The 23,046-nt window shown below is 34.2% G+C and overlaps 2 protein-coding genes across 5 annotated transcripts; both read left to right on the forward strand.

Annotated features, from left to right (window-relative positions):
- Positions 1–1,162: 1,162 nt before the first annotated feature.
- On the forward strand, positions 1,163–6,368 carry LOC111917633 (bifunctional adenosine 5'-phosphosulfate phosphorylase/adenylylsulfatase HINT4). Of its 4 annotated transcripts, none has more exons than XM_023913303.3 (8): positions 1,165–1,337; positions 1,429–1,539; positions 3,677–3,809; positions 3,915–3,961; positions 5,420–5,496; positions 5,620–5,686; positions 5,819–5,896; positions 6,038–6,368. In XM_023913303.3, exons 3-8 carry the CDS (start codon positions 3,729–3,731, stop codon positions 6,123–6,125), a joined length of 438 nt encoding a protein of 145 aa, XP_023769071.1. In that variant the 5' UTR covers positions 1,165–1,337; positions 1,429–1,539; positions 3,677–3,728; the 3' UTR covers positions 6,126–6,368. The 4 variants fall into 4 exon arrangements, with proteins under 4 accessions (XP_023769073.1, XP_023769071.1, XP_023769070.1 ...); XM_023913302.3 differs by having other exon boundaries at positions 1,442–1,539; XM_023913304.3 differs by having other exon boundaries at positions 1,170–1,337; positions 1,442–1,539; positions 6,041–6,368.
- Positions 6,369–9,878: 3,510 nt separating this feature from the next.
- On the forward strand, positions 9,879–14,687 carry LOC111917632 (protein arginine N-methyltransferase 7). Its single transcript, XM_023913301.3, is given in 15 exon segments — positions 9,879–10,010; positions 10,437–10,553; positions 11,317–11,631; positions 11,702–12,035; positions 12,118–12,282; positions 12,363–12,481; positions 12,573–12,909; positions 12,998–13,125; positions 13,127–13,232; positions 13,350–13,423; positions 13,500–13,593; positions 13,783–13,923; positions 14,003–14,077; positions 14,158–14,257; positions 14,375–14,687. Coding segments are annotated over 14 exon segments (2,145 nt in total). The 5' UTR covers positions 9,879–10,010; positions 10,437–10,536; the 3' UTR covers positions 14,515–14,687.
- The last annotated feature ends 8,359 nt before the right edge of the window (positions 14,688–23,046 follow it).

A 23,046-nucleotide genomic window follows, 5' to 3' on the forward strand; every position in this document is an offset into this window, starting at 1 on the left:
TAAAACCATAATTAAATTATTAATTACAAATAACAGTAAATAAAATATACAATAAAAAATAAAATTGACCTTAAATTGCTTGATGTAACAATGATGCCGAAAAACAAATTTAGCCACTTTGAAGTCGAACCCTTTGATGAAGGCATGAACGTCGATCAACAAACCTTTTTTTAAACAAATGGATGCATTTTTCTATGGGTATTGACAAATTAAATAAAATATATATGGTGAGGTGGTTGTAAAAATAAACATGGAGGATGGGCCTCATAATTCTCAATCTCTACTCATTATATATATATATATATATATATATATATATATATATATATATATATATATATATATATATATATATATATATATATATATATATATATATATATATATATTAGCTTTATAAGATATATAAATAGATATATAAAATAATTGTTTTTAAAAGAATGGTAGGGACTTAAACAAAGTTAATTAACTCACGTGGGCTCATATATATATATATATATATATATATATATATATATATATATATATATATATATATATATATATATATATATATATATATATATATATATATATATATATATATATATATAGTCTAATAAATAAGGATCTTTTTGCCACATGTCATATTCTTATTCATTTTGCCATATGTAATTTTATGGTAATTTTAAATTAAATTTTATTCCACATGGTTTTTCCATTTTATTAAATTTCACATAATATTAAATGTACTAATAAATGCATATCAATTTCATTAATAAATTTTCCTTTAAATTTCAAAATTATCAAGTTAAAGTTTTATTAGTTTCTTTTATTTACTTATCTAAATTATTTGTTTAAATTTAAAAAAGAAATAAAACACGTTAATTTTTATAATTCAACATTTTTTTATTTTTCTTATAAATTCAAAGTTCTTAATGTTTAGAATTTTATATTTAATTTTTATTTTAAATAAACCCATATAATACATGGTCTTACAACTAATATATATATATATATATATATATATATATATATATATATATATATATATATATATATATATATATATAAAATAATTGTTTTTTAAAAGAATGGTAGGGGATTAAACAAAGTTAATTAACTCACGTGGGCTCATTTTTATAAGTGGGCTTTTCTTTTTTCTTGTGAATAATGTAGTTGCAACTTAAAAAAGATTGGGGCAGAACACCCGGCAATCATATTCTTGCTTCCCTCATCTTCAATCGATTTCAAGCAAACGGTCAAAATTCAGAACACCCGGCACCCCCCTGGTGAATTGAATAATATTCTTTTCCTCATCTTCAATCGATTTCATGCAAACCTAGGTCAAAATTCAGGTACGTTTATCACCTTTAGTCGGGTTTGTCCCCACCTACTAACGTTCAGTTGATCTCAGTTTGTCGAATATTAACCTTCAACTGATTTTAGTCTCTACGTACAGGTGAAACCATCGATCTTCTTGCTGCGTTTTTTCTTCTTCTCGCTGCGTTTTTCTCTACTGTGATTTTCTCCATCAACAGTTATCTTCATCATCAGCAGGTATGTAGTACTCCTGTTTTTACCCTTTAATGCTCAACTTGAAATTACTAATTTTGAACTCTGATGCACTTCAAATTTTCTTCATTATTGATCCTGTTGCAATACTTGTTGTGAAGTTATATACACGTTTAAGAAAAATAAAGGTATTAAAAGTAATTTATTTTTTCAGTCATTTGTTTTAATTGTTTGTTCCTTTTCCTGTGCTCTATCATTAAATTAATTACAATTTCATTACTTCTAATTGATATGATATCTAATGGTTTGTATATTGGCAATAGTTAAATGGTAAGTATGTGTTATAATTGATCTTTATTGAAATGCATACCATGTGTTCGATATAATACCCAATAAAATCAATCCACAAAAATTGAATTTGTAAATAATTAGTTTAGTTAAAAAGGTTAGTATGATGAATATGTATAGTGACTTTTAGTTTGATAATGTTATTTTTACGGCGAAAATTGTCATTAAAATGGTTGGATTTTAAAAAAGCAATAGTTTTTATGGATACAAAATTTGTGCCATAAAATATTTTTTATACATACAATGGCAAATACTACCAGGTACTTTCCATGCAGATGGAATTAGTAAGGCACTTTATATGCATGATATATGTAGCTGAAACGATCCATTTGAGCCTAGTTTGAGTTCTATACACAATTTTTTTCAGCCCATATCATTTTGGTTTTTTTCATTACCAAATTCATAACAAAAGTTTACATAGACGTTGTGGGTAAACGAGCAACAAGCTGTGTCACAACCCCTTTTTAGATGGCAAAACTAATTTTTTTATAAACAACATCTATATATCTTGGAGTCATAACATTATTATGCATGACCCTTTGTATTCTATTGAGTAGCTCCATAGCTTCTGGCGCAAGGAAACCGAAAATATCAAATGCAAAGGGTATAAACGTGTGTTGATTTTTCATGCACGCTTTCTTATGTTTTGCCACTTTGTTTGATGCAACGTTTAAGGCAGATTGTCTCACAGTGAAAACTCCACTCCCCAGTCCTCAAGCCCACAAGAGGGGAAGCCCCTGTTAGATACACACATGCATGTTAAAATAATTAAACCTGTTTTTTTTAATAAAACGGTTTTAAAGGTTATAGACGATTACTTTAGAAAAAAAAACAAAACATTCGGACCACCTTAACTCCACCCATTATTGGTATATAAATTTAGTTGCCAACTCCACGGTATCATTAACATGTCTTTAAATTTCAAAATCTTGTGAAGTTTGAATTCAAGAATTTGTCTTTATCAACATAGAAAAACTTTAGTGTTGGTTTCTCATTAATAAGTCTAACAGATACGTTCTTCTCAATTTTTTCAACAAAAATAAGAAGGTAAACCTTCCTTTAAAATTTAGATTCTAGAAAGTTGCATATCTTACTATAAGACCGGATGGAGTCGAATCGCCAAGCACGGTCACTAAGGGTCGCCAAGGAGCTAGAACACCAGCCCCTAGCACTCGCTAGGGGGCTCGCTAGATGAAGGTCGTTAAGGGCTTGGCGAGAGGAGAGAGGGAATGATGCTTGCATGTGATTGGCTGCTATCTTATTCATGGGATCCAATCATTTTTTCACCAAATTTCATATTTTTGATTAAATGGAGTGCTAGCAGTGTTACCGCTCGCTATGAAATGCTAAAAATTAGGTGCTAAGACAAAAAATGACGTGATACTCAAAAAAATGATGTGGTAATGTGCTAGAAGTGTTACCACTCCATCTAGCCTAAGCACCATGGCCAAGCCTCTTGCTAATTTTAACTTATCTAGTAAAAATATTTTAATTAATCAATCCGTTAAATATTATAAGATGAAAAGTTGTAGGGATTTCAAATAATAATAATGAGATTTATAAAAATGTCTTTAAATATAAACTTTTTTTTATTTTATTTATTTTTTAAAGATTTTTTTTTAGAAAAAGTGCTATCACTATTTATAATAATTTTTAATGCCACAAATGTACTCTCTAAATGAAGTTCTATATTTTTATGATACTGGATTGAAAGCTTTACGAAAAGGATCTAAGTTTTGAGCAAAATCGGTAAATTTTAAATGTCATGGACCGAGTTTACAAAAAGGTTAAAGATTGATGGCCTAATTGTACATTCCTCTATTCTAATTTATAGGAGGATCCGCCTGAAGAAAGAGAGCGAACCTAAACATCGGGGCGGGCGGATAATGGCGGGAATGGCTGCCTCTCCTTCCTGCATCTTCTGTCAGATTGTTCACAATTCCACCACCACTACCCTCCTCCACACGGTCTGGCCTCTCTCGCTAACTGGCAGTTTTTGATATTGACATTTATGTTCCTTGATTTCGATAATTTACTTGTTATTTGATATGTGACCTTTTTGATTTGTGCAGGATGAAAAGGTTGTAGCGTTTCAAGACATTAATCCTTCAGCTTTTAGGTACTCAATTTAATTTGGATTTTCCTCAAATTTCAGTAATTTAGGTTGAAAGTTGTTTTTGGTACTCAATTTGATTTGGACTATGCGTATGCGTATGATCAGATCGCATGTTACACATTATTACTCTTTGTGAATTTATCATTTGATCTCATTATTCATTTGTTTGTTTGCGTTAGGGTTTGATTTTGCTTCATTAACAGAGTGAATTTTTGAAAGCAGGCTTAGAACAAGTGTTTTCTTGGTATAGCATTGATTTTATGAATATGTGAGCACTGGAGTTAAGAATGAGTGTAGTGTAGTGCAATCTGTATTTTTATTGTTTTTTAATCGAGTAACAATCTATTGGTTGAAGATTTAGATTTTAGAGAATAAGGGTTAAATGGGTTTTGAAAGGTGATCTCGATAAGATATGTAAGACCTTGAACCTAGATAATGAAATATAGTTTTTAGTTGAGTGTGATGAATGGCGTTTATTTTTTGCTTGTATGCAGTTCTGGCATCAGGTATTCAGGTTCATTTTTGGTTGACCTAGCTAGCTATGATAATGATGAGTAACATTCAAAAACCTTTGGTATTATAACTAAATGTATTAACTTATAATCAATCACCATTCATGCTTTTTAGGTTTGGAATGTGAATTTCTGTTTTATGAGCTGAGCTGTTCCATAACTGTGACACATATTTTACTGGTGAGTCAATACTAAAAGTAGCCTACTTTATGTACCCATTATTCAGCAGAGCAGAGCATATACATTATATTTAGGGTTTCTTCTATCTTGTGCTTGAGAATGAACATCTTGTTAGATGTTCAAGCTTTGGACCTCTTTATATGAGAAATGTTTTCTTCCATTAGAATAGAAATAGAAATAGAAAGTGCACAAGTCTGTAAGAGTATTCAGTTCCATATAAACTTAATTAGGTGGACCTTTGCCTTTAATTTCTTGGACTTGAGTAATTTGATTTGTCTTTGGCACAGTGGCGGACCTTAGTGGTGCCCCAGGGGTCCCGGGTCACTGCTCCGACGCCGGCACGTAGTGTAATTTTTTTTTTTTTTTTAATGTTTTTTCTATTGGGTGCACCGACTTAAAACATGAGTGACACTACTAATATAGATTTATTTGGAAAAAAAAAAATTTAGTGTCACCCCTACGAAAATGTTCTGCGTCCGCCACTGCTTTGGCATGCAACCTGTGAGCTGATATGTCTATGTCACATATGACCATTAGAGTGCTGCCCAGTCATTTTTTTTCATAAGTTGATGTTTTTTTTATATTTATTATTATACCATGCATTGTGATTGTGACATATATACCAGGTAGAACAGGTTTGATTACACTATGTCCACATGGAAGACACGTGGCATCTTATGTGGCGCACTTGAAATTGGTTTTTTGTTTCCACTAAATAATCAACAAAGTAATCTTTTGACATAATTTTTGTTTATTTATTTAAAAATAGACATTACTTGGTGATTCCGGTGGAGCACATTGCAACGGTTAAGAGCCTCCGCAGAAGGACAGAAGACTATTCTTTGGGTAGGCTCATTCTTCTTTTTCTTATATATATATATATATATATATATATATATATATATATATATATATATATATATATATATATATATATATATATACTGATTTTTCTTCATTTCCGGTCAGTCAGTCATATGTTAAATGTGGGGCAGACACTGCTACAGAGAGATGCACCTAATTCGACTCAATACAGGTAGGTACCAATTTCATATATCTATAATTAAAAAATTAAAATTCACTTTGAGTTCAATCTTGCTCATCATCATCATCATCATCATCATCATCATCATCATCATCATCATCTCTTTTAAATTCCCTTAAACAGATTTGGTTTTCATCAGCCTCCCTTCAACAGTGTAAATCATCTCCACCTTCATTGTTTGGCGCTTCCATATGTATCCAGGTGTGTGTGTGTGCACCATTTTATTTTATTTTCCTTCTGATGATGATGATGATTAATAATAATAGCTTCCAATTCAGAAAAGGGTTGTGTAAGTAAAAACCATTTGAATCATTAACATCTTTTTTCAAAAAAAAAAAAAAGCAGGTGGAAAACAGTGAAATACACATCTTTGGGACCGCTGGGTGGATTTATTGAGGCCCGGAAACTATTGGAAAAATTGAAACCATAGTTAACTCTCCCTCCTTACCAAATATAAAGAGATTATTTTAATTGTTTTACATGTTAATTGACCTTAATTACTACATACACACAATTGTGGTAAGGGCGTGTTAATGCCACACGATATCACATGTATGGTGTGTAATTGCATTGCACCCAAGTACAGCTCATACAAATATGCACTCTTTTTTGGTTACAAGTACGTTTCAAAACTTTTCATGCTAATTAATTCAATCGCATTGATTCTTGAATATACACATTTGTAGTGCCAAGGACAATCTGAACATAAATGTCACTTTGTGCAATGTGAATACAATTTTCTATTTGCATAGTTTGGATTCAAGCAATAGAATAGAGAACTTTGGAGTTGTTTGTGTGTGTGTGTGTGTGTTTTGATGAAGGGACATATGTTTTGTAGTATGCATTGGATGCTTTGTCATTGCGACAACGATTTTGAAGAAAACACTACAAAAGAACCCACCACATGACATAAAAATACATAAAGCAACATTAATTGATTGTCTTAATAACCTATAAAATCGAAAAGTAAAAAAAATAGACATTTTCAGTTTATGCGAAATCCCCCCATTTTGCAGTGTCAGGGAAATTCTCACCCATTTATCGCTACATTACCCAATTCTCAATACTTACCCTGCAATATATGGCGGCAGTTCCCAAAAAAAAAGAAATTTTTTTCTCTTGTTCTCTTGCCCTGCAAAATGTTAGCAACCGATGATATTTAAAGCATTGTGCAGTGGACCTGCAAAATATGTGGTTATTGGGTGGAATGTTTGTAAATTTTGGCTAGTTCTTGTTTAAAATAAAATAAAAAAAGAGACATACAAAAACAAATAGACTAATCTCATTTACTTCTTTTCAAAATTAAGCAAAAATTGGTTGTTTACAAAAATAACCAACAATATCATAGTTTTTATTTATTTATTTTTTACGTAGAGAAGCTGTGATTGTTACTAAAAAATAATAAATATTTTATTGAGTAAATTACACGAATGGTCCCTATGGTTTGGGGTAATTTGCGAGCTTGGTCTCTAACTTATTTTTCTAACTCGGACCGTCCTTACTGTTTGTTTTTGTTTCCCGCTTGGTCCCTGTCTAACATGAAAAGACTATTTTGCCCTTACTGGTTTTTTTAATAATTTTTTTATATGATTACTTATATAATTATTAATATTTAATGATCCCATCCTCTTTATTCCTCTACCAAAATCACCCCTCACGCTTCCATGCTGATTCCTTTTTGCCCGATAATTTTCATTCGACAACTACGTCTTCTTCGTGTAAACCGCCACCAAATAGAATCAAATCAAATACAATTTAATCAAGATACAACCAAATTTTAAACCTATGTAATCAAATCTGATGAATCTCTTGAAACCATCATCAACGAAATCAGAGTTTTCGGTTTTCTTCTTGATAAATGTAATAAAAAAAACTTGAATCAAATCCATTCCCAATATTTGAAATTTCCATGAAATCTAACCCGATTTCATGGATGTGCAACTCAGTCCCATCTCTTGGATCTACAACTCTTATCTTAATCTCCCCTGAGAATCAATTTTAGATGGTAAATCAGTGCTAGTAACCATATAAATTTTCAAGAAGAAAACCTGATGCTAGCAGTGAGGGAGAGTCGATTGAAGTCCGGAAGAAAAGGCGATTGTTACCTTGAATCTCTGATTTTAGATGACAAATCCTTGAATCCGTGATTGTGAAGTTTTGATTTTTCAGATTGGGTTTTTTTTGTGGGTTTTGGTATCGATGGTATCTGAGAGAGAAAGGGATGGCCTGAATTTGGAACAGAGGTTAAGGGGTGAAGATGTCGAACATAGGGCGGCAGTGGGAGCGCCGACAAAGATGGACCTGCATGTTGTTGATGATCCAGTGGAGAGGATATGAAAGATCGCCAGGGTCTCTTTTCCGGGAAGTAGTAGCGGCGGCCGGTGTCCCTTTTCCAAGTTGTAGCAACGACAACGAAGGGGTGGTGATAACAGATATTGTCGGCCATCGGAAAGAACAAGAAAGCATCATCGATCTGGATTTGCAAGGAGGAAGAGATACAGAGATACATCAGGTGGAAAACGAGAATGAGATGAAAAGGGTGAAAGAGGAGGGTTGTGGGGTGGGATGACGTTGAGTTTTGTTTATTTAATAATATAAATAAATAAAAAACAATAAATTTAATTAAAAAAATTAATGAGGGCATAATAGTCTTTTTAGGTTAAATAGGGACCAACCGGGAAACAAAAACGAAAAGTAAGGACGGTCCGAGTTAGAAAAATAAGTTAGGGATCAGACATGCAAATTATCCTAAACCATAGGGACCATTCGTGTAATTTACTTTATTTTATTTTGTAGTCGACAACAATTCATGTAAAAGATTTGTTACAGCACATTTTGACCTGAATGGAATTGTTCGTCGAAACATCTTTTGTTAGGGTAGTTTAAAATAATATTTTAAAAACATTTGTTTTTAATCCCAAAAGTTCTGAATTTAAATTGTGGAAAATAACGGTTCTAAAGTTATAAAAAACATTGGAAAATGAATTTTTGGCCCTTAACATTTCTCATTTTTTCAATTGGATCCTTGATCTTTGTCTCAATCATAATGATTATAACAAGTGTAATCATTTTGTTGAAGATATATAATTGTAATAACTAATATCGTTCTTATTATAATCGCAAATTTATAATATTAGTTGAGTTTTAGTATACATGTAAATCTCGAAAATGTAAGATTAATATTTTTTAACAACTTTGGAGGGGTCATTAATCTCGGCCAAATAATATTAGTATATAATTTTTTTCTGAAATTATTGCCTGGTATAGTGGTCCGATGGAGGCAAACCAAATCCAGACTCTAATCTCCCGACTCCCGTTGCTGTTCTAGAAATTTTTTTTATACATCGTTCCTACAGTGGAAAAATCGAGCTACCTCTAATTTTATAAGTCTTATGTTTTTAAATAGCCTAAACTATTTTAGTTGTCCAAACTCGAAGATGAATCATATAACATAAACTTAAAAACCCCGATTTCAAAACAAAGTGGCCCAACAGGTTTAACGAATTTGGTTGTTCGATGATACCGATTAGTTGGTTCGTTTGATCAGGGAAGAAAGAAAGAAACAGAAGAGCTGCTCGCCATTCTTTTGTAGCGACACACGCCCCTACCCCTGCTCCTCCCACTTCAGACTTCTAGTATTTTTTACGCAGCTTTCACCGCCATTTCCGGCGTCCGGCGGTCCCACAGTTCCGGCGACTTCGCTTTCCACCTTCAAGAATGAAACACGAAAGCATTTAGCATTTAAGCAAGTGTCTTTTGATTATTTCAGTTATTTCTCATTTTCTTGAAAACTTAGTTAATTATTACTTCCCTCTCAAGTTGCAAGAATGAAACAAGTAAGCATTAAGCAAGTCTAGGATTATTTCAATTATTTGTCATTTTGTTGAAAACTTGAAAAAACTTAAAATCAACAATTTGGTTTATTTTTTTAGGGTTACTTGTTATTACAAATTTCTATTTGATTTTAGCACGGTTTATCTTATTATCTGATCTAATTTTTGTCTACGATGATAAGTTTTTCCATGTTACCAAAGTTTTCAACTTTTTTAACTTTTGGCCATGTTAGACAACCACGAGTCATTTAAATGCACTAACTTAGGTTTATGAAAGTCTAAGTAGCTAAAATTGTCCCTTGTTTGTGAAACACTTTGGATTTAGGAATACAGTTTAAAATTGGCCCAGTTGGTGATGAGCAGGGCCGGCCCATAGGAATGGGCCAAGCCCCATCCAAAAGAGGAAGCCTGATAATAGGCGAGCGATATCCGACTTCCAAGGCGCCATAACTCTTCAACATTCTCCATTTCCAGAAGCAACGGTTAGTCGATTTCTTCTTTTTCTTATTTAAATTTCAAATGAATCGATTTCTTCTCATCTTTTCTGACTTTCTAATGCTCTGATTTTGTCCAAGCATTTTCCTCCTTTTCAGTTTTTATCCTATCATACATTGATACTAGAATTGATAGTGAATCGAGAGTCTTATTGTTGTTTGCTTCTCCTTCTTTTCACGATTTCTAACAACTGAATCTCGATTCTTGCCCTTGTTATTTTCAATTCGCAAGTTTTTTTTTTTCCTGAAATAGCATAGCACCATACCACCACGATTGAGAATCGAGAGTCACAAACTTCTACTCATCTATTGATTTAACTGTTGAAGCTCAACTTTATTTATGTGTTTTTCTACGTTCATCTGGTTGTATTGAAATAGAACATTTGTATATAATTTGAAATTGTTAATTTTCAGGTACTAAAATTGACAAGAGATAGATGAAGTGGAATAGGATAAATAAGCGATAAAATACCACCATTGAAGAAAGAGAGAAGGACGTCCTGAAGCTTGGTATATGTTTTCCTTTAATGGGTATGTACGCCACATGTTTGATAAAATGTCTAGGAGACTTATGGGATTTAGAGTTAAGGTTTTTGTTGTGTGTTTGATGTTTGTATAATAGTTTAGCATATTAATTGCTTAATTTGTAGTCATGACTCAAAATTTCGATCCCAATAATGATGGAATATTAAGACTATTTTTCCATCTAACCTTATTTCTTGTTCAGTGATCAAAGTGTTTTACAGGGGTAATTGAAGTTATTGTTGCTTAAAGTGTTATTTTTAATACCTTGATAACCAGATTTTAGAGCTTAATGTTTATTGACATTTATGATTCTTATGTTTTTTCTAAGATTTATCTACACTTCTTGAAAAAAAAAATCATTTTTTTAGTTGTATTTGCTAGCTGTAATGTAATATCATTTATTGTTCAAAAAAATACTATTTTTTTAAGTTTTAAAGGGCCTCATTCTTTGTATTTGCCCCGGGCCTCAAACCGGCTTGGACCGGCCCTGGTGATGAGATGAAAATGTAAGATATTGGAATCAAATCGTTAGTTTAGGATACAAATTTTGGTTCTGGATAAAGTAATATATCATCCTACTTTCATTTTGTAAGTGTTGTGTGTTTGTTTTTTCTTATTAAAGCATGGCACATTGAAAGTAGAATGATTAATGATATGTTGGGTACAATCATTTAGTCTTTTCTAATTGCTTCTAATTTCATTTCTTTTTTGTTTCGTTTGGTAAATTAGGGTAATTTATTTTTTTAATGATTAATTTCATTTAGTTCAGGGCTCAAAATGGATTAAATAGGTTAGCAGTTTTGAGCATTCGAACCCTAGTTCGTACACTTTCGAGTGTTAGCCATCCTTCAAGTAAAGCAATGAGCCCTGAGTCAACTGGTCTTATGTTCCAACTCAGAGTCGACCCACTCACCGGTAACTCAGAGTGGGTAGTGATTGAAGAAGAAGTCGATGATATATCCCCTAAACCAATGCTGGCTACCACTTCTTACCTTGACATGCTCAATGATGCTCCAAGAAACAAAGCGTATCGTGACGCCATTGATAAAACTGTTACAAAAAGCTGTCATGTTCTTGATATTGGGTATGTGACTACATTTCCCCTTTGCTTATGTTAAGAGTTAAGACTTAAAGATTTTCTGCACTTTGTGTAGATCTGGAACTGGCTTGCTATCTATGATGGGTGCAAGGGCTATGGGCATTGCAGGAATGGTGACTGCATGTGAATCATACCTTCCTATGGTGAAGTTGATGAAGAAGGTTTTACGTGCCAATAATATGGATCATAAGATACGCCTTTTCAACAAGAGATCTGACGAGTTACAAGTTGGTGTTGACATTGCTTCTCGTGCTCATGTTCTTGTGAGTGAAATTCTCGACTCAGAACTCCTGGGTGAAGGCCTGATCCCCACTCTTCAGCATGCATATGACAATCTGTTGGTGGAAAATTATAAAACAGTGCCTTATAGAGCCACTACATATGCCCAGGTGATTCATTGTTTTTTTCAATAACCATACTTAATACTTAATACTTAATGTATATATATAGCTCATTTTGTTTTTCTCTTAGTTGGTGGAAAGCACTTACTTGTGGAAACTGCATGATCTATTTAACAATGAAGCAGACATGGAAGATGGAATTCACCTTGTTCCAAAAGGAAAGGAGAATATTATAGGGGTCAAACCTCAACAATTTTCCATGCATTGTGATGCAATGGCTGAAGACATTCGACTGGTAGTTGTAAATATTATTTCTTCATTTTTTTTTTCTTAAAGTTTTATTTTTCCTACTCAGTTTAATTAGTATTTATCCAGCTGTCGGAACCTTTCAAAATTTTTGAATTTGAGTTTTGGAAACGGCCAGACAGTCATGGAGAAAAGGAGATGTATATAAAGGCAACTGATGATGGTATAGTTCATGCTGTTATCTCATGGTATGTTATTTTGAACTACTGATGATTTTCTTTTTCTATATATGAAAACATGTCAGATAGATAGACACTTGTACTTTTAATTTTATTTTAGGTGGGTACTTGAGCTTGATGATGAAGGGGAGATTTTTTATTCCACAGCCCCTAAATGGATAGGTACTAGAAATTGGTGTGACCATTGGAAACAGTGTGTCTGGTTCACCAAAGGGAAAGGTTTGTCTGTATGCAAGGACACACATGTTTGTATGGAAGCTACTCATACAGAAACCAACATTTCATACGGATTCAAGGCTCAGAGATCATATGTGAATGATGATGATGATGAGTTTAGAAGTCAAGACTCTCACATTATTAATCTCTCACCTGAAAGAATTGCAATCTATGGAGATAGCTACTGGAGGCTTTCCATGTTAAAGGCCATAAACCATGCTGTAATATCTCTGTCTCCTTCTCAAGTCTCATCAAATATGTACATAGTGATACAAACATGATGTGGAATTTCATGTGATTGCATTGCAGTTGGAAGAGAAAGAGTCTCCTTTGTGTGTTGTTGCTGATGATAGTGTTTTTTTAACAATCAGCATTGCTCATCTTTCCAAAAAGGCACACATAATATCATTGTTTCCTGGTATTCGGGAGAAGGGTTTAATACTTGAAAGCTGTTGCTAATGAAAATGGTTACTCGATGGATCGAGTAGAAGTTATAAGCAACAGGAAACAACAATGGACTATGGATGATACTCATCAAAAGAAGGTTACTCCATCCACATTTTATAAAAAAGGGTTTCTGTTCATCACTTTAAGTAACGATCAAGTAGTTTATCTAGTTGTTTTTTCCAACAAATAAGAGCTTTTCTTTTGTTGTGTACAGGTTGATCTGTTAATAGCAGAGCCGTTTTATTTTGGTGCTGAGGCAATGCTTCCTTGGCAAAACCTGCAGTTTTGGTAAATTTCTCTCTCAAGTAATAATACATTTGCAGTGAATGGTATTTATTTTAATTTTGAAAATAATGGTTTGAAGGAGCAAAAGGACGATGCTTGATTCTGTGTTATCTGAAGACGTGTGCATAATGCCTTGCAAAGGAATTCTCAAGGCTTGTGCAATGTCTCTCCCGGTAAGTAAGTGCATGCATGTTTGAAAAAATGGGAAATGAATATTTTTTTATCCCTATATGAGAAAGAAGTTTTTACATATAAAAAGGATATGAAAGTAGTAATGGTTAATTTGAACCAAATGTAGAAGTAGAACATAGAAGAAATCCCTGTAAGTTTTTTTGAGGTTGATTGTTTTGATGGAAGTGTAGGATCTGTGGAGAAGTCGTCGTTCCTTAGAAAAGATTGAAGGGTTTGATCACAGTATGAGTGTGGTGAACTCTACTTTAGGAGCATCTTCAAGCGAAAGCCCTTGTTTACCCTTTTTTATCTGGCAATGTGGAGAAGTTGAGGTAATTTCAAAACCTAGAATGAATGAATCACATACTCACACTCACACTCACACTCATGCCATGTAATAATTATTTGCAGAAACTTAGTGATACATGCACCATTATGGAGTTTGATTTGATGAAACCATTGAGTTCATGCCATGGGAAAGCCAAGGTAAAAAAAAATTGTACTAATTTATTAGGGTATGTAATGAAAGAAAAACAACATAATATATATTTTGTATCAATTTACAGGTTGAGTTTATAGAGGCAGGTGTGTGCCATGGGTTTGCAGTTTGGATAGATTGGGTGATGGATTCAAGTAACAACATTGTCATGTCAACTGGCCCAGGAGGTAACATCTAACATAACATGCTATGCTTAATTAATGCTTCTCATCAAAATAAAATATAAAATCAGTATCTCATACTTTGCAAAAGTCCAATCCAATTATTGTTTTGTTTGTGATCAGATTCACGGTTTTGGAAGCAAGGTGTGAAACTATTTGCAGAGGCATTGGAGGTAAATGTAGGTGGTGGTACTGGAACAACTGTCATTGAAGCGTATTTTGATTCATCCAGTGGCCAACTTGAGCTTTCCGTCAATGTCTGAACCTTGCTCCTTTTTTAATTTTCTCCTCGCGCTGTAATGTAATGTTATGTTATGTAGAGTCTGGGTGGGCCTTTTTTCTTTTCTAATTTCTACACTTCTCAAACTTTTCCCTTTTTTTTAGACCTCACCTCACTTGGCTGCAATTCATTTACTTAATTAATTACATCACTAAACGGTCTTCGTCACATACATTTGCTAATTAATAATATTCTCCGGTCGGTCCCACCACACTCCAGACTAGAGGTGTACAAACCGGTTTTTTTTCCTAACCGGTTCGGTTCAAGTCAACAAAGTCAACACCGGTTCACCCTTAATTAAACCGGTTCACCATCAAATTTATCCGATCCTATACAAACCGCTTCGGCCTAGTGCAAACCGGTTCACTTCAAACCGGATCATCTTAAACCGGTTCCTAAGCCGGTTCAAAACCGGTTCTTCGAACATGTTAAAAAAAACCGGCAGAAATTGTATATTTTTTTGATTGTTTGTTTTATTGAACCGGTTCTTTGAACATGTTAAAAAAAACCGGCAGAAAGTGTACATTTTTTTGATTATTTGTTTTACTTTTTGGGATATTATAGGTTACATAAAAAAAACATTTTGAAAAACCGGTTCATAACCGGTCCAAAAACCGGTTCATAATTGGTTCAAAAACCGGTTCATAATCGGTCCAAAACCGGTTCGAAAGTCTGGTTCATTGTAAACCGGTTTGAAACCGGTCTCGTCGTTCGGAAATACGAATTGGTTCAAACCGCCGCTTCAGTTCGGTATCGGATCGGTTCTAGCTTGGACCGGTTCAGAGGTGAACCAGTTTTCGGTTCGGACACCGGTTCGGATCGTGAACCGGTTTTTTTGTGCACCACTACTTCAGACCAATGCAGTTTGCAGTACTAGACACTAGAGCCTAGACTACAATACAAGCCAATAAAACTGGGCCTTGGCCGATCATGAAAATTCCAGGTCCATCCGTCCCCTCCTTTCCTTTTCGGGCTAACTACTTAAATCTTGGGCGGTCGATGTCATTTCAAGATCATGATCACCACTTACGAGCAAAGCTTGCAAGCTTTCTCGATCATAGCCTTCATCAACTTCTGCTGAGGTGCCCCATTTATTTAGGAAATAATTTATCATGTTTATTATATATATATATATATATATATATATATATATATATATATATATATATATATATATATATATACACACACACACACACATAGTAGCCGTTTATCCACGCCAAACGACGGGTGGTGAATTATTTTTTTCAAAAGTTAGTTTCTATAGGTGATTAGTTTTAATTTAATGATTAATTTTTCTTTTACGAACAATATATTTGTTATTGTATTTGTCGCTTTTGTGTATATTGGATATATGTTTTCCTATGTTGGATCCATTGGGTAAAAAATAGATTATTTCTATTTCATGATAACATATTCGATTCCAAAGAAAAAAAATGCTTTATAAATAGCATTCACCATTTAAAAATATCATAAATGTATGTAAATAATTGTATGACATTATGGAAAATAGTTTCATTTATTGTTTAATATTGAAGGTTTAGGGTTTATGGTTTATGATTAGGATGTGAATACTTTAGTCGCATAATAATTCATTTTGAAAACTAGTTTATCTTTGGTGGACGTTGGTTTTAGTTTAGCAAGGAGTCCTCTTTCGATGAATGGTTATGTTTTAGAAACATGTTGATTACAAAAAACGTGTGCATCGGCAAAGAACATATAAGCAGTGAACTGGCGACGGAAGTTACCCACACCCATAAATTGGTCCAGATTGCGCCTTAATGACCGGACCATGAAGCCATAAGCTAGAGGCCAAATTGTCAATCCTTGCACCTTTTAAACCATTGGAGTTATTGTTGGTTATAAGACCTTGACAACTTGGAAATATTACCATTACCACACCTATCAGACAAAAAATATACAAGCTAATCAACCGGGTTTTCCAAAATAAACATTATACTTTTAATAAAAAAACGGAAAACAAATATGAATTTGTGAAAACACAAAAAAAAAAAAATCAAAGTAAAAAAAGAGTTCAAAACCAGCTGATAGAATATGGTAACAACTAAGTTCTATTTTCTTAAAAAGAACTCCTAATATTATAAAGGCCAGTTGTATCATTCATGTCCAATGGAAAACATACAATTACTTGAGCTGGAAAAAAATAACTATAAATTCTTTTCATTAGCCAAGTAAATTAGCTTTCTTTTTCATATATGGACAGAAGTATATGCAACATTGCTACCAAATAGTATTCTTGAACCATTATGGATTAAAAAACAATAAAAACATATGTGGATGTTTCAGTTAATGAACTCAATTTTAATAAAGAGAAGATAATCTTTCATAGTAGATTTGCCAAAGCATGTGTGGATGTTAAGAAGGTCTATAAATCAAACCCCAAATCCTAAATCTTCCTAATTTCATATTACTTCAAAACCCAAAATCAACAAATTTGCCAGGAAAATAAAGATTTTGGTTACATTTAGGTCTGATTCATGGTGAGAATGATAGATCGAATCATAAAACTTAAAATGTCAACGATTAAAGACGTTTTGGGCTTGAATAGTAGTGAGGGAGACAGACTGAGTCATAGATTTTCAATAATATGCTTAGATTATTACAATAGACAAAGCAACAAAAACCAGTAGGGGTAAACACAATACCTTAACATTCTCTGTGTCAGATAATATATCAAAAAGAGACTAATAGAGTGAACCAAAGGAGAATCAAACAATTATTTTTAATCAGCTGATAAATATACATCTGATCTAGAAAAGAAAGTTATAGCATTATTAAGAGATGCACAGAAGAAAAGAAAGTAAACACAATTATTTTTAATCAGCTGATAAATATGTATATGATCTAGAATAGAAAGTTATACATCTGATCTAGAAAACAATTATACTCCTAATACAAAGAATGAATATAAATTTGTATTCCATGTATTAAGAATAATAAAAGTACCTGTTTCTAGAAAAGAAAGTTATGGATTGATGATTAAAATTGAAGACCTTAGTTTAAGAGTTCTAAAATGGCATATATATGTTATTAAGTCGTTGTGATCATGTTTTCTTGGATATATATCTAAAGTTTATCCCATTCATGAATAGGAATATATATATATATATATATATATATATATATATATATATATATATATATATATATATATATATATAACAAAGAACCTCCGTGTTAACTTAACACATTGTAAAATTATAGCATTATTAAGAGATGCACAGAAGAAAAAGTGAAAAAAAAAATAATGAACTTACCACTCAACCTAAGGATATCATAAGCAAAATCCTTATGTGCATGTAATCCATCAACAAGTGACTGCAAAAGAAAAAAAAACCACTCCCAATCAAATACAAATTAAGAAACCAATATTTTTCTAATATTACCCTCCAACACCATATTATGCAAAACCTTGACATTCCTTAAGACGAACTTTTGTAACATCATGTTATTGTGCTCTAGCTATGCTACTACTCCTAGAGAAGCTTCATGTTCTGGAATTGAACTTATTATGAGCTAAACACTATATGATAAGAAGTATTTATAAAAAAACAATTGAAGGGCAACATGGTCATTTCTTATGAAATATGGAACAAAATCATTGACAATAGGCATATTGTTGGTTTTCCTCGAATTGGGTTGAGATTTAAATGATACATCTCTCCCTTGCGTTCAGACTTCAACAGAACTCTTTTGGATTGCTTTTCAATAATTTCCAATCCCTCATCATCGAATGAAACTTTCAAACCGGTTCCCACAACCAATTGAGATACACTGATGAGGTTGTGTTGCAATCCTTCCACGTAAGCCACTTTTCGAATTGTGAATTCTCTGTTGGTTATCATTCCATTTCCTTTGATTGTGCCATAGGAATTGTCTTCATACTTTACACATCCGCCATCCTTAAGGGACCGAAACTTCCTCAACTCTTCCCTCCTTCCTGTCATGTGACGTGAGCAGCCACTGTCTATGTACCATTCGTCATCGAACTACTCGTCACTTATAACCTGCAAATTCAAGCAGATTTAGGAACCCAACGTCTCTTGGGCCCTGGTGAGTCTTTTACAGAAAAAGGAATAGCAACAACAATATCAACCAAATAAGTTCTTTTTATTAGAGTGGGTTTGTCTTTTCTTTTGATGGTGTAAAATTTTATTTTATTTTTGTCTTGTTTAAATTTTGGTGTTTCAGATGTTGTTTTGTTAGTTGGTTTTCGAATATTTTTTTAAGTCTTAGGGTTAGTTGACTTTTTCTTATTATTGATTGTAGAGTTCGAATTAAGCTTTCCCTTTCATTTGATATCCTTCACAGAATAAGGCTTTTGTTGGCAGCAAGAAGGACCGAAACTAGACTTTTGGTTCTCATCCTTGACGTTAGGACCGAAACTGGATGTTCGGTTCTGAGTTTTGGAATAATAGGAGCTGGGACTGAAACTTTCCTTTCGGTTGATCTTTGGCCTGTCATTTCCTTTGACATTTGACTCTTTCTTGGAAGGAACATGGTTGGGGTTTTGAGACTTCCAAAACTGTTTTTCGCTCATTCAGATTCTTCATGTATCTCTTATTTCTTTGGCGTTTCTGTTCAGCCAACTACTTTTGAGATTTATGAATATTGAAGCTTGATTTCGGCTTCTCTTCTTGAGCTTCGATTGTCTTGGAAGATACATTGGATGCCTTCTTTGGTTCTTCTGGTATCGCTTTTGTTCCACTCGTGCTCGGTTTATCAAAACTTGAGGGTTTGTTGATGGGTTCAACAACATATCTACCCCTTACCCTCCACGAGGTTCACTCTGATAAGCCGATGGTTTCATCTGCATTATCGATAGGGGCGAACCAGAAGTGATCGTCGCACCCTTCAGCATTATCTTTGTCGACCAAGATTTTCAATTCTGCCGTTTGTTTCTTGGTGACACCTTCAACAACATATACTTCATTTGGCACAGTTTAAAATTTCTGATAGACAACCGCTTTTTCTTTGAGTTTCTTCAACTTTTCCTTTGACAGGCGAGCATATTCAACCGCGTTCTCAGATATGAGTGGTTTTTCATTCTCGGTTTCGCTCTTCAATAATTCAGAGCAATCAACCACATCTTCCACCGAGATTTCGCTCATTTCACTTTCCTCATCAAATTCAGAAGTGTTTTCTATATTCATTTTATGTCCTGAAATTAATTTGGTGTTTGACGAGTCAAATGTTTGAATGGTCTCAGACTTAATTTTTAACCTATCATTTTCATCCATAAGATTTTTGAGCATGCATTTGTGTTCCTTGGAGTCAATAAAGGTCTCAATCTTGTCCAGTCCTATTTTGTAAGGGATGGAAGTCTCGTCTGATGATATCATTGATTCACAGTCAACAATAACCTCATCCTCCTTAAATTCAAGGAATGGTAAGATGATATTGTGAATCTTTTTCCCTATTTCACAGTCTAAGTGCAACTGAGTAACATTCGCATATAACGTTTTGCAATTAAACAAAAAATATTCCGTTGTTTTAAAAACTTTAAATTGTCTCGTTGCAAATAAATAAGTTCGTCCCTAGCTCTAACTAACTTTGTCTCCTTCAGCTCAATCCACATCTTTCTCTCCTCACTCTTCAAAGACACCCTGCTGAGTTGGTCAGTTAGGTTAGAGTTTGCTAAGCGAGTTTGTATGAGACTACCACTTAAGTTAGATAATTTAAACTTTAGTTCATTTAATTCTTCTTCATAGTTTGTGATAGGAACTTTAAGTGATTCAAGGATGGATTGTACCTTTTTGATCAACCGATCACAGTCGTTGATCCTCTCACTCATGGGCTTGGCTGCAAAACACTTGTCCTCATTCAGGTTCGGCTCCATATGCTCACCTTCAGTTGGTCTTCCAGCAGTAACCATTAAACATTTCCCAGCCGAACTAGTAACTTCCTATTTTGCCACATAAGCTCTTCCATGTGAGGGTTTTCTGACTTCTTCATCCTCAGAATCGGTTGACCAGACTTCGACGCCACCGAAATCATCTTCATCCACATTTTCCAGCACAATCAAGGCATTCATTGAACTATTAGTTGCCTTCTTTTTCTTTATTTCTCCCATCTTTCGCATGTAATAAACCTCATCATCTTCACCGTCCCTTTTCTCAGCCATCTTCCTTAACATGCAATCTTTGGCAGAGTGGTTCTTTCCATGACAATAATTGCCGTCGAATCCAGAGTCTCCTACAAGCTTGAATTCTTTCTCGTCGTCATCCTTTTGAGAGGTGTTCTTCGTTTCTTCTTTTACCCTCTCAAAGCTATAACTTCCTTTCCAGTTTCGGTTCTTATTGACAGGGAACTTCTTTCGTGAAAACTTCTTTGGGTTGGTGACCATCATTGCATATTCTTCGCCGGTAAGGTCACACTCAGAAATATTTGAATCCTCCTCTTCTTCTGCTACACTTTTGCCTTTTGAGACAAGGGCCAGCGATCCCACACCCGAAACTACCTTTGCCTCCTTGGTTACCACACTTTCATGTGATTTAAGAATACCCATCAGTTTCGCTAGCGAGTATGATTTAAACTGTTCATGAGCTTTCACCATTGAAACTACTGCCATCCATTCTGGTCTTAAGCCATTCATGAAGGTAACCTTCTGCTCAATCACTTTTCTTTCAATGCTATGCTTGATCATCTTGCTGAGGAGCTGATTGAAGCGATCGAAGGTCTGTGTCAGTTTCTCTTCAGGTTTCTGTTCAAAAGCTCCAAATTCTGAGAGCAACAAGGTTTGGATCAAGTGTTTTAGATCCTCATCGGTTGAGTATATTTCTTTTAACCTATCCCATATTTCTTTAGCCGTCGTGCATGAACCGACTAAACGAAAAGTGTCAGACTACAATGCGAATCTGATCATTCTCATGGATTTCACGTTACACAGCAGCTTATCCTTTTCGTCTTGTGGAATCTTCTCTACGTCCACCAAAAGCTGATTATATTCTTTTTGAGTCTTCATTGTCCTGTCCGTTCTAGAATGAACAAACGGCCCAATCGTGATAGCTTCCCAGATGAGATAACCATTACCTTCAGATCCAACTACGTAATCTTCAAAGTGATGCGCCCACACTTCATAGTCTTGAGTGTAAAGAATGGGAACCCTTGTAGTGGATCCAATGCTGTTGGAGATGTTGATGGGATTTGTTTGAGAATCATCGTGTGACATGAGGAGCCTTTCCTAGGTACTGCTAGAATCAGACCTGTAAACTTGAGATTAGGGTTTTATCAAACACAAGAGTTACCGTCGACAGGAAGAAGATGGTTTCTTTATTTTCGATAAAAGCGGAAAACCCAAAGAGTTCTTCAAACAAAAGGAATGCGTATTGATTACACAGTCTCCTGCTCTGATACCAATTGTTGAAATAAAGTTATAGTAGGATCGATTGATTCTTAGCAAAAAACAATAAATAAAACAATAAAGAACACAGGAGTGGTTTAACTGATGTCGAATGACAAAATATTATTAAACTAGGAAGGAGCTAGAAGAAACAATTACATCAAAATAGTAGCTTAAACCGGGTTATAAAGCCAGACTGTCCAACGAATCTTAGATTTGCTACATGTATAAGAAATCCAAAAGAAAGCCTTATCTACTACATCATCAAATAGAAAATACTTTTTTGGGATAGCCGTTCCAAAGATGACCAAACTTCTAAAATTCCAAATGGTACAAAAAGTAGTGAAGATGATTTCATCAAAAACCTTCCATTAACCGGTTCTCAACGTGACATCATCGGGCCAAGAGAGTAAAGATTGCACAGACATCTGATATGGAATGTTGAAACCCCACCAAATAGTAATACGACTCCAAATATCAATCAACTATGGACATCCTACAAAGAGATGCTCAAATGTCTCCACTGCACAAGAACATATCAGACACATAATCGAATCCACCATAATACCTCTACCACAAAATCTCTCTCTCTCTCTCTCTCTCTCTCTCTCTCGTAGGAATACTCTCAAGCTGCACCCTACAAATGAGAATATTGAGTGTAACATCCCGATTTCCGGGAATGAGATTTTAGGGATTTCATGCAATTAAGAAGCCTACTCGACGAGTTGGAGGCCCCAACTCGTCGTGTAGAGATTAGTCAGCCCGCGTGATTTAGAAGGTCTACTCGACGAGTTGGAGGACCCCAACTCGATGAGTAGGAGCTGGAAAATGAAAAACCCTAATTTCCAGGGTTTTACACCCTATTTAAAGGGTCATTAGCCTCCCTCAGCCTCCCTTACCATCCCCCTTGATCTCAGAAAACCCTAATCGCGCATACTCTCCATTTTGTGTGTTAATAAGCTTGGAAGGTGGATTTTGTGAAGAGAGCTTGAAGTCTAAGGAGCTTGGAGCAAGGGGAAGCTTGTGGATATGATTTCTACTTCATCTTAGCATCATCATGAAGGTAACAAGTCGTTACCTTGACTTCTCTCCAGCTAGATCTCTTCATGCAAAGGTTTAGGGCTATTTCTAGTGTGTTGTGGAGTTATTTCT

Source organism: Lactuca sativa, chromosome 5 (assembly GCF_002870075.4).
Source record: "Lactuca sativa cultivar Salinas chromosome 5, Lsat_Salinas_v11, whole genome shotgun sequence".
Lineage (NCBI taxonomy): Eukaryota > Viridiplantae > Streptophyta > Magnoliopsida > Asterales > Asteraceae > Lactuca > Lactuca sativa.

What these genes read in the sequence shown, in the direction of transcription:
- LOC111917633 (XM_023913303.3), top strand. Translation starts at nt 3,729, where the DNA reads ATGGCGGGAATGGCTGCCTCTCCTTCCTGCATCTTCTGTCAGATTGTT. An exon ending in CCACTACCCTCCTCCACACG is followed by an intron (nt 3,810 to 3,914) that starts GTCTGGCCTCTC and finishes TGATTTGTGCAG; the next exon opens with GATGAAAAGGTTGTAGCGTT. An exon ending in ATTAATCCTTCAGCTTTTAG is followed by an intron (nt 3,962 to 5,419) that starts GTACTCAATTTA and finishes ATTTAAAAATAG; the next exon opens with ACATTACTTGGTGATTCCGG.